This window comes from Durio zibethinus, chromosome 16, assembly GCF_047325235.1.
Source record: "Durio zibethinus cultivar Kanyao isolate XHJ-2024 chromosome 16, ASM4732523v1, whole genome shotgun sequence".
NCBI lineage: Eukaryota > Viridiplantae > Streptophyta > Magnoliopsida > Malvales > Malvaceae > Durio > Durio zibethinus.
This window is the reverse complement of record NC_143177.1, coordinates 21,105,785-21,118,018: the sequence shown is the minus strand read 5'-3', so window position 1 is coordinate 21,118,018 and position 12,234 is coordinate 21,105,785. Positions and strand designations below refer to the sequence as shown.

Genomic DNA, 12,234 nt, shown 5'->3' with positions numbered 1-12,234 from the left:
TTTGTATGAATCAATAGCATAATTTTTTTTGGTACAATAGCATAATTTTTAAATTAAGAAGTTAATTGCTTTCACTTATGCCATGAATGGATACCTTTTGCCAACAATTTTGTTATGATCAACTATTTGGCCATGTTTAATTCAATTGCTATTGAATAAAAGAATTAAATAATAAATATGAGATGTATTTAATGTGTATTTCTAATATATGCATTATTATTTGATGATTTAAAAATTTTAAAAATAATAATTTAGACAATTTAGCTATTTAATATACAACATGATACATAAAAAATAATTAAACAAAATTTATTATTAATGGAAATTGTTAAAAGATAGAAGTAGCTCTTTATTTTCAATTTTATGATATATAACAAGATAAGTTATACAAGTTTTAAGATAAGTGATATACTTATTTTCACCAAATAATTCAAAAACATTGATTCAATATAATTTTATATTCAACATTTTATCATGCACTTTCTTTTTTTACTGTATTTTTTTTCTAATTTTTATATTTCAATTCACACAATTGCACGTATTAATAATACATTGTCAAATAAGTATCAAAACAATTTCTTTTTCTTATCCAATTAAATTCTATTAAATTTGTTAAATTTTCGTGTTATAATTTTTGCAAAAAATTTCAATAAAGAATTATATCTTAAAAATATTTTGGATAACTTTTCTAATTTTGAAGAAAACAATGAAAACTTAAAATAAATAATTGATTTTCATTTTCAATAATTTTTTTTCTTATAATCGTATGTTGACTTAAAGTATTTCAATGATTTTCTTAATTAGGTCAATCGAATATTGATTTTGATTGAAAGTTTATTAATCAAATAAATATGGTATTTGTTTTAATACATAATAATTGTTTCACTTTAATTTCTTTTGAAAATTTATGTGTTGTATTTTTAAAGATAAAAAGTAAGATAATTCAATTGTATCTAATTAAGTTATAAATTTATGATAAAGATGAGATAAGTATAAATATTAAATTACTAATTTATAGATATCAATAGATTAAATACTCTTAAGCATGCCTATACATATATACATATACATATATATATATATAGAGAGAGAGAGAGATAAAAGTTTTATATTTTTTTACATATTTTTTTGATCATTGATTTCAATAGATCAAAGGGATGAGAGAGATAAGTAGAAAAAATTGGTTTAATCTTATCCCTTTGATTTATTGAAATCAATGATAATATATATATATAATTAAACTGTTTGTTATTAGTGTAAGTTGATCCCCTTTCATATACATACATATATATATATATATACACCACCTATATTACAAAATGAGATTTTTAACATTATATATTATTGAAAAATATAGTTTCTTATCAAAAAAATAAATATACTATTTTTTAAAATAAAATTATTTACTTTTTAAATAATAGTGTATGTAAAAAGAAATAAGTAATTTGTTTGCCCGCGCAGAACATGGGCCTAAAATTAATTTAGTTTTAAATATGAAACACTTGTCAAAGTATCTATTTTGAAAAAAAAAAAAAGCATATTAACTAAAAAATTGGAATTTGGTAAAATTGTGTTTTTCATGAGAAATCTTAACAACTTTTACTAATTGATAACAAAATCTTCAGGAATTTTAAAGAATTTTAGCTGACATCTTACCTTAAGTATATTACTTTGAAACTGGCAAGTCATTTACTGGCCTGGCAACCTGACCAGAAAATTAATTAGTCGAGATTTTCTTCATATTTCTACATATAACACTTGGAAGCTGCAATAAAAGCTGTAAGATATAAAAGGAAAGCAAAATAAGCAATGAAATGGAATATAAACAAGACTGCTCCATATTTAAGACATCTTATTGCTTTGCCTTTGGGTGCTTAATTCCCCATATTGAAACCACCAATGCGCTCTAGGTGTCCAATGCCTATAGTAAAGATTCTTGCAATTCTTGGTTTTTGTGTTTCTATAATTTGCAGTGCATTCGGGAAGGTGATCCATCACCATAAATTTGTGGTATGTGCAGCTCTCTGATCTCCGTAGGCAGGCTTACATTCCACCACATATTCTGACATTTGTGATAATTGCAGGTGGAATCATCTCCTCACAGTCGACTATGTCGCACCAAGCAAATCCTGACAGTTAATGGTGAGTTCCCAGGGCCAACTTTGAAAGCTCGTAGAGGGGATAAAATGATTATAGAGGTCTACAACAAAGCAACATACAATATAACTATTCACTGGTACGTGGCTTCTGACAGAGTTTTAAATAGCGTCAGGCGAACGCGATAAAACAGCCGCTATTTAGCGGTAGCACTGCCTACCGTTTTCGCTATTCAACCATTATAAGGGGTGATTGATAATCATACCTGAAATGATTATTTACGGTCACAAATAACCGCTTAACAAAAAAATACGATTATAACATGACGTTAAAATCGTTAGTTATGTTTCTTTTTCATTAAATAAAATAAAAACACATATCAAACTGATAAAAAATCATTCTTCAAGTTCAAATTATTTAATTAAATTTAAATCTTAATCAAAATAGTTATAACAGAAGTAATATAAAGATAAAGCTCCAATAAAAGAACTAACCTTCAAATCGTCAAACTCTTTTCATCAAGGTATAAGATTTTTTGGTTTTGCAACTTAAGAATTGTATAATCCCATAAAATAATTACAAATAACTCCCAAATCAATCCAATAGAGGAGAGAGTTGAAATCTCTTGAGAAAAAGACAAGAGGAAGGTTGAATAGGGCCGTAGGTGACTCTATTTTAGGATAAAAAGCAAAGTGAACAAAAAAGAAAAGATAAGAGAGAGATCGATATCACATATAAATTATTTTTTATTTTTCATTTTGGTCATCTTTTTCTTTTACTTTTTGGAAAATGGGTATTTGAATTTTTTTATGATTTGGATAAAAACTTAATAGAGTAGTTAGCTGTTAAATAGTTAATTTAATTTTTAATTATCTAAAAAATAATTTTATAATAACATATTAATATTATTAAGTATATTTATTATTAATTTTTTATACCTAATATTTTTAGATAAAAAAATTAAGAACAAAGGTAAATAATGATCGAAAATAAGTTTTTGGAAATGTTTTAAAGATTTTAGATGAGAAATTTGAAAGAAAATGAGAGATGATATGTACAAGTGATTTTACATGTATCTATTCCACAAAATTAGATTTTAATCTATTTACCTTAATAATTGTACTTAAAAATATTTAAATGTTCATTATTATTCTTTTTAATTAGATTAATTTATAATATTAATTTCATAATGATAATTTGTCATCAATCATATGCATTTATAGCATTTATATTGACAAAATTCATAGATATATTAATAATCAACATTTAGATATGTATATTGATTTCTGACTCAAAACAAAAAAAATTAAAATATTTATTTTAATATATGCATTAAAGAATTAAAATATTATAAATTATTTTAAATATAATAAGCATGTTTATAATTATTATTTATTTCATTTTATGATATATTATTAAAAATTAAAAAAAAAATTCATGACCACGATGAGCGTGACTATCATTATTTTATTCGTTATCTCCGCAACCATGATAAATGCGACGTGACCGAAAACGTGATCGCAACTGCGATTTAAATCTCTGCGTCGAGATTAAAATGCTTGCATACTATATGGAATTATCTGCTAAAACATCAACTGTGGAGAATTTTTTTAACGGCAATGCGAAGTTTTGCAGGCATGGATTGAAACAAGAAAGGAATCCATGGTCGGATGGACCTGAATACATTACCCAGTGCCCTATTCAACCAGGTAAGAAATTTACGTACAGAGTAGATCTTTCCGTAGAAGAAGGAACAGTGTGGTGGCATGCACATAATGGATGGGCAAGGGCAACAGTCCATGGAGCAATAATAGTTTATCCAATGCTTGGATCTGAGTATCCCTTTCCAAAGCCTCACGCAGAGTTTCCAATCATACTTGGTATGTTAGTTGTCTATAGCACTGTACATTTTTTTCCATTAAGTTCTGGAAACTAAATAGATATGCTTCTGAGAAAAAATAAAGAAAAATGAGCCCTTGACTATGCGTACTTCAATGCTCAACTTAAAAAAAAAAAAAAAAAACCAGAAGAGAAATGTTGCCACCTTTTGATGCCACCTATATAAGCATGTCCCTGATGCTAATGTTGCCGATGCAGGAGAGTGGTGGAAGAAAAATGTGATGGAAATCCCAGGAATGGCAAATCTAACCGGAGGGGAGCCCCTAATTTCAGATGCGTACACCATAAATGGGCAACCAGGCTATTTCTATCCATGCTCCAAGAAAGGTAAATTATCTGGACAAATAAATGGTTACTACATTTTTTATTCTATTCTGGTAAGGATGACCTGACCTATGTAATATTGTTTATTCAGAAAATGTTGCCTAATTAATGCGTTGTATCTAACAATATAGGAAGTTATAAGATGATGGTGGAGCAGGGCAAACGATATCTTCTTCGGATAATTAATGCAATCATGGATGAAAGTATGTTCTTTGCCATTGTAGAACACGAGTTAACATTAGTAGGAAAGGATGGATTCTACATGAAGCCATTTACAACAGATTACTTGATGATCACCCCTGGTCAATCCATGGATGTTTTATTGGAAGCAAACCAATCCCCTGGAAACTATTTCATTGCAGCTAGAGCATATGCTGATGCTGTAGGAGCTGGCTTTGACAAAACGATAGTAACAGCTTTTCTACAATATCAGGGGTCATACCATAGCTCACGGTCTCCGTTGCCAAACCTTCCACCATATAATAGAACACAAGCAGCAACTGACTTCAATAAGCAATTCAGAAGCCTGGCCAGCGAAAACCATCCAGCCAAAGTGCCATTAGTCGTAGACACTCATTTGCTATATACCCTATCTGTCAATCTACTTAATTGCAGCACTGAGAAACCATGCAAGGGTCCCTTTGGTAAAAGATTTGCTTCTAGTGTTAACAATATAAGCTTTATAACCCCCAAAATTGATATCCTTCAGGCTTACTATTATGGAATCGAGGGCGTTTTTGAAGAAGATTTTCCAAGAAAACCAACCAATAAATTCAATTACACTAGTGATAACCTACCAGAAAACCTGCTGACACCCAGCTTTGGCACCAAGGTATTGGTTTTGGAATACAATTGCAGTGTTGAGCTGATTTTTCAGGGAACAAATGTTTTGGCAAGTGATAACCATCCGGTTCACCTCCATGGCTATAGCTTTTATGTCGTTGGTCGGGGTTTTGGGAATTTCAACGCCAAGAAGGACCCCTTAAATTATAATCTTGTTGACCCATCTCAGGAGACCACTGTTGGAGTTCCTAAGAATGGCTGGGTTGCCATCAGATTTTGGGCAGACAATCCAGGTGAGTTCAGTTTTTACCTATTCCTGTACCTGAACTATGTTAATTATAAAATTTCTCTCATTGCTATGACTTTGATTTCAGGAGTTTGGTTGCTACATTGCCACATAGAGCGTCATCTAACTTGGGGAATGAGCATGGTGTTCATAGTAAAAAACGGAGCGACTCCTCGAAGTCGAATAGTCCGACCTCCTCATGATTTGCCTACCTGTTGAGGGCGGCAGATCAACAAATGTATAAAAAAAAAAAAAAAAAGGATTTATTGCTTGTTTAGTTGTTTTCATGAAATAAAATTACGCATTGACGTTTTAGAAAACAATTTCGGCCTACCAAGCAACTGCCATGTGATTATTTGACGTCCAAATTCAATGTTTAAACGTAAAAGGGCTTTTCTTCATGAAAAAGCTCTATGACCCATTTCATTAAATGGGCTTTAAATTTAGGATGGTTTGGTCTATAACAAAATTGGGCTTTTCTGAATTTTGCTTAAAAGAAATTCAGATTAGCCCATTTGCTTCACTCACAGCACCAACCCTCAACCCTTTGGAAACCCAATTAATGAGTCCATAAAAAGAATAATTAGCTGGAGCCTGGAAAAGAAAGAACCAGTGGTAAGTCTTGGGCACTTTAGAACTTCTCCTAACTCTGTGAAAGCCTTGAAATGGGAGGAATGACATTGAGATGGGCTGGATGGGATTTTTGCTTAAATTTTGATTTGGATTTGATTTGATATTAAAATATTAAATTTTATATTAAATTTATATATTTATAAATTATAATTAATTTGATTCAAAATTAATTTAATATTTTTAATTTAGTATAATAGTTATAAAATATTATTTTTATTATAAATTACACCTTAATTATTCATAAATATAATATTTTTATTAAATTAATATCTTAAATTAAAATATTAAATAATAATTTTATTATACATATATATAAATATGAAATTAAATAAATAATAACAAATTTTTTTTTTTATATATGCTCAAGATGGGTCAGGCAGGTTCTACCTAAAATCTAACTTTAATTTGATCATAATTTTAGGAAAAAAATCCAACCTGTTTTTGACCTCACCCTCAATTTTTAAGAAAAAAAAATTTTAACCTCTATCGAATTGAATCAGATCGAAACCATCAAATAATAGTTATTTTGCCATACTTAGAGAGGATGAGCTCAATTCGACTTGGAATACTTATACATATAAGATACTTAATAAATTCATGGGGTAAATTTCATGAAAGGTCACTCAATTTATCCTATTTATGTCATTAAACTTTAATTTGTATTATTCAGATCATTAAAGTTTGTTAAGTATACTAAAATTAGTCACCTCAAGAGATTACATCCAAAATTTGACAAACAAATGATGTAGCTATCACGTTATCAGCTACATTATTTGTTACATCAGCTAACTAATTTCATAAAAAATTATTAAATTTTCACCCAATTTTCAAATAGGTTACTGAACTTTATTTTGTTATTGGAAGATCACTAAAATTTGTTAAGTATATCAAATTTGGTCATTCTAATAAATTTCATCCAAAATAAAAAGTTAGATAAAATATAAATAGAACTCAATTAAACAACATCCATATTTTTTATGTAACCAAAAATCCTCTCATACCTCACAGAAATTCAAAACAGAAAAATTAAGTAAATCTAGAGCAAATAGACCTTTAATTAATACTTGTTTTTCCTCAAATATTACTGCTTTAATTAAATTGTAAAGACTTTTTCTTTTATTTAAATATTTATATTCTTTAATTTACAAAAAAATAGTAATACTCCACAAAAAATAAATATTTATTGAAAGCCTATCCGATTTAGGTTTACTTAATTTTTTTTCTTTTGATTTTCTATGGAGTATAAGAGGATTTTTGGTTATATAGAAAATATGTATGTTGTTTGATTAAGTTCAATATTTGAAATTTATTTAACTTTTATTTGGATAAAATTTATTAGAATGATCAAATTTAGTACATTTAACAAATTTTAATGATCTTGTAGTAACAAATTAAAATTTAATGACTTATTTAAAAATTAAGCGAAAATTTAATAACTTTTAATGAAAATATATGAGTTTAATTAGTTGATATGGCAAATGATGCAGCTGATAATGTGGCAGTCATGTCGTTTTTTTATCAAAATTTATCTAGAAGCTATTAAGGTGACCAATTTTAATATATTTAACAAATTTTAATGATCTAAATGGTATAAGTTAAAGTTCAATGACCAAAATGGGATTTGGATATAAGTTAGGTGATCTTTCATGAAATTTACCTTTAATTTATGCATTTTTAAAAATTAACATTTAAAAAATTTTTAATTCAAATTTTAGTAAAGACTAACTTCTTTCCTTATTCAAGTTAAAATCTATTTTATAAAAACAATCAAATTACTAGTTGTATATAAATATATATATATATATATATATAGAGAGAGAGAGAGAGAGAGAGTAAAAAGGAAACAAAGTCTTACCATACATTGTGGCATTATGAATTTCCAATAATAAAAAAAAAAAGATAAAAAAATCTTTGGAATGGGGGTTAGGGTGTATCATTTCAGTTCCACAATCATAACCTTTTTCCCATTATGATTCGCCTCAAAAAAAAAAAAAAAAAAAAGGGTCCTTGAATGGCGCTGGATTTTGCCTAGCTACCACCACGGGATTTCATCTGTAGCAGAATGTATTTCTGCAGGGCTTGGTCATGATGTTCATATTAAACGTAGCAGATAAACTCCCACACTGCATCCGTCATAGACGCAGTAGCAGCAACAAGGAATGATGGGATAAGTCCCATAATATCAACTAAGTGGGAGCCGCATTTTTGTTGGTGATCACAAGGCCACTTGAAAGTAAAGACCTTCCATTGCCAGCTCTGAGGCTGCATGGAAACTTGGGGGGACACTAACAAAATGGGCTAATGGCCTTCCCTTGTGAATTATTCTGACTAAGTCATGAATTCGGGCACCCGTGATCTCTGTTTTTATTTTGTACATATTTTTCAAGTACTTTCGTATTATTATTCTTCAATCGATCAACATAAAGCTTAGGATAGAGCACCTAAGTAGAGAAAAGACAATCAAAATAGAGGTTGACTGACCAAGCACCACCAAAAAATGTCCAATGTGCAATGATTTTGCCATTTGTTAGATGATTACTCTGTGAATGGGAAGCAATGTTGGCCAGTGAGGTTTACCTTCCTTTTGGGCCAAGAACAATTAGCGGAACTTCCTAATTGCCTTTCCATGCTTAACAAGCTTCCAAATATCAGCTTCATGATTATGGGCTGGAATCTCAAAATCTTGGCTTTATAAACACCAAAATTTTGTGCATTCAACAAATTTATTCCATTTTCAATTTTCTGATCTTTTATTATTAGTCACTAGTTTTTTCAAACATAAAATGATAGTCGTTTTTGTTTTTTCTTTCTTGTTTAATTTCAGCAAATTGTTTTGCAGACAAATTGCATGATCAGTATCCGCATTATAGTTAGTACTAGCAATACATAACAACATGGAAAAACTTGGTATGTGTTTCAACTTTCAAATTGTGAGAAATGCAGGTTGGGTAAATATTGAGAGGCTGAAGTACCTAGCTACTTGTCCAAGTTTCCTTTTAAAAACTGGCTTTTGGTGTTTGGTGATATGTACTAACACCTTACCTGCTGATTATGAGCTGTGGCTGAAAGGTGGGGTGGCATTTGAATCAGCTACAAAACTGAATTTCTTGAGTTCAAACAGAAAAAACAAAAAAAAAAAAAAGAAGAAAAAAGCGGTTCTTCTATAGTACTAGTGGAATATTATCTTTGCTATCGAATTGCAAAAAGCAAATCATGAAATGGCTGACATTTACTTATTCTTGCGGCACATCTAGATATTTAGTTGTCTCCTTCTTCATTTCAGTCTTTTTCTAGGTGGAAAGGAAAGAGATTCCCACCTCCATTGATATTTCATGTTAAAATTACAGTTATTGCTTACCTCTACTATAAATACTTCAAATGGATTAGTAATGGTAAACCATACTCTTCCTTTCTCAGGCCTTTATTTGAAACCAAAAAAAATGGAAACTTAATTTTAAATGTTTGCACTACCGTTTCTCATCCATTTATCTTTTCCCATGTTATAATTTTTAGCAACATTTCCATAAACCACTAGATTTTCAGAGCCAGCAAAAAATGACTCTTAATGATTATATCAATTAACTAATTCATTGTTAATCTAATCGCCTAGGAAATTAGCTTGGAGTAAGAGGGGTTCAAAGCAAGTAAGCAAAGAAACCAACGTTAACATTTTGTCAACTTTTGGCTCAAACTAGGTAACAACATAGCCGAGACATTATCCCAAAATACCTCACGTGAGTTATAGAAATGCCAAAAAAAGAATTTATATTTGATGCATTATTAATATATATGTTTTATATACTGTCAGATAATAATAATTTATTAATGAAGTAAATCAAATAATAAAATTTCATTAATAAATAAATTTTTTTAAAAATTTTAATTTATGTATATTTATTTTAAAGATTAATATTTACTCATCATTAATGAAGTGTCATTATTCAATTTATATTATTATAAACTCCAATAAAAAACAAGCCCAAAATCTCGAGTCCAACGATACCCTAACCTTACTCGACAGTACAATATATAGTAGCATAAGCTTCAAAGCTATTGCTATTGGAAGACACACTCTTTGAAAACAACATTTGCAAAAGTTTTCAAACATAAAAAAATCAAACTCCCATGCATTGAGCACTTCCACGTAAAACAACCTCGAGTTAGAAAAAGATGAATCCATCACGGTCTGGGATAACCTTTTTCTTTTAAAGTATTCCTCTAAAACAAAAATCTTTGATTCTCTTAAAATTTTGGTTTGGTTTCCCCTTTGTCGAAAACAAAGCCCAAAGAAGATTTAGTACAAAACAACGTTTGCTTTTAACAACTCTCCTATAAATATTCCAAGCTTGAGCTGAAACAAAGGTGGTAGGAGATACTTTTTTCCTCCATTCATGAGGAAGCCTAAGTTTCCTCTAGCTTTTACTCTTTTCATTTTTTTTCGTGTGTTAGTAGTCGTGGGTTACACTTTTTGTCTAGATATTTCTGAAATATAAGTCTTATACGAAGAAGAGGAACCTAATTATTGTCTATTCAGCATTTCAGCTTCCTGTACCTAACTTTTGAATGCAGAGAAACACCATGTTATTGTGTGTTTGCCGCATTCAATGTTATTGTGTTTTCTGCATTCAATCTGTGAGTAATGTTTAGCTTCTATTATGCCCTAATTTATACGCTTTTTTTTTTTCACATTTGCCAATTGTTTCAACCAAAGCTAGAATAGTAAAATGTAGGATTGTCAGGGCTAACATATTGGTTTCCAAACATTAACATATTCTGAGACCCCAGAAGAGGAATGGGGCAAGAAACATCCGGAGAGGATCCATTGCTCGCCAGTAAATATGGATCAAGTTATATCAAAGGCTTACAACAAATTAAGTGATGATGGTGACCCTTCTCGGCTTAAGGTTGCTGCATGTTGTAAACATTTGGATAACTTGAAAGGGATTGATGGCTACCATTTCAATACAGTGGTAATTTAATTTCTATAGAGTTTAAGATATTTTATTGGTTACTTTATTGTCTTTGTAAATCCAAAAGTCATTGCGTTTGTCATGATTGGCTTGGGGATGGTTAGGTAACACAACAAGATATGGATGATACATTTCAACCACCATTCAAGAGCTGTGTTATTGATGGGACTGTTACCAGTGTTTTGTGTTCTCACAACCAGGTTAACGGTAAGCCAACTTTCGCAGACCCTGATCTTCTTGCGGGGGTTATTCGAGGCCAGTGGAAATTAAATGGGTATTTTCATTTCTCCTAGCATTTTCAAGACAATTTATGGTCAGTCAGTATTTAACAAGCAATGTTTTGTTTGCAAGGCTTTTGGGTTGCTGCAGGTACATTTCAGATTGTGACTCAGTAGACATGTTCTACAATAACCAGCACTATAACCAGACACCAGGGAAGCTGCAGCCAAAGCAATTTTGGCAGGTGACTCTGCTTCCTTTATTAAAAATGGGATACAAATGGTGTCTGTTTGGTCCAATTTCTAAGTTGAAACAGGTTTTTTTACTCTAACATGCTGAAGTTATTAGGTTTAATTAATGGAATAACAAAACAGTATGTAGTTTTCTACTCTAACATGCTGAAGTTATTAGGTTTAATTGCCCATTTGATTGAGTCGAATAATATGTTTGTAAATGTCTCGATGTTCTAGGGTTGGATCTCAACTGTGGATCATTCCTTGGCCAACACACTGAAGCTGCGGTGAAAGCAGGACTTTTGAATGAGTCGGCCATTGATAATGCCGTCACTAACAATTTCACTACTTTAATGCGACTTGGCCTCTTCGATGGTGATCCTAGCAAGCAACTTTATGGAAAGCTTGTCCCAAAAGACGTGTGCGTTCCAAAACATCAAGAGTTGGCCCGTGAAGCTGCAAGACAAGGGATTGTGTTGCTCAAGAACAGTGCAGGATCGTTGCCTCTATCTCCGACTGCTACCAAAACCATAGCAGTAATTGGACCCAATGCCAATGTCACAAAAACCATGATTGGAAACTATGAAGGTAATCGAACACATTACTCTTTATTACGAACTTGGCAAGTTTACATTGAGTTGAGCTCCAAACAAATATTAGTAATTCATGCAAGTCTAAAATAACATGATTAACTTTCATCATTGGAAACGTTTGCAGGCATTCCATGCAAATATACAACACCTTTGCAGGGCATAACAGCTTCAGTGGCAAGAACCTATCTGCCTGGCTA

The 12,234-nt window shown here is 30.6% G+C and overlaps 1 protein-coding gene and 1 pseudogene across 2 annotated transcripts in view; both read left to right on the top strand.

Annotated features, from left to right (window-relative positions):
• The first annotated feature begins 1,899 nt into the window (after nt 1-1,899).
• LOC111298346 (laccase-14-like) lies at nt 1,900-5,608 on the top strand. The gene is made up of 6 exons (XM_022893097.2): nt 1,900-2,010; nt 2,085-2,236; nt 3,733-3,977; nt 4,195-4,323; nt 4,452-5,396; nt 5,478-5,608. The coding sequence occupies exons 1-6, from the start codon at nt 1,900-1,902 to the stop codon at nt 5,606-5,608; spliced, it is 1,713 nt and encodes a 570-aa protein (XP_022748832.2).
• Nucleotides 5,609-10,745: 5,137 nt separating this feature from the next.
• The window catches only part of LOC111298345 (beta-D-xylosidase 4-like), a 38,850-nt pseudogene continuing 37,361 nt past the window's right edge, over nt 10,746-12,234 (top strand). The window contains exons 1-4 of the transcript XR_016328447.1: nt 10,746-10,992; nt 11,097-11,266; nt 11,362-11,455; nt 11,682-12,032. The product of XR_016328447.1 is annotated as a beta-D-xylosidase 4-like (transcript). The remainder of the gene's footprint in view (nt 10,993-11,096; nt 11,267-11,361; nt 11,456-11,681; nt 12,033-12,234) is intronic.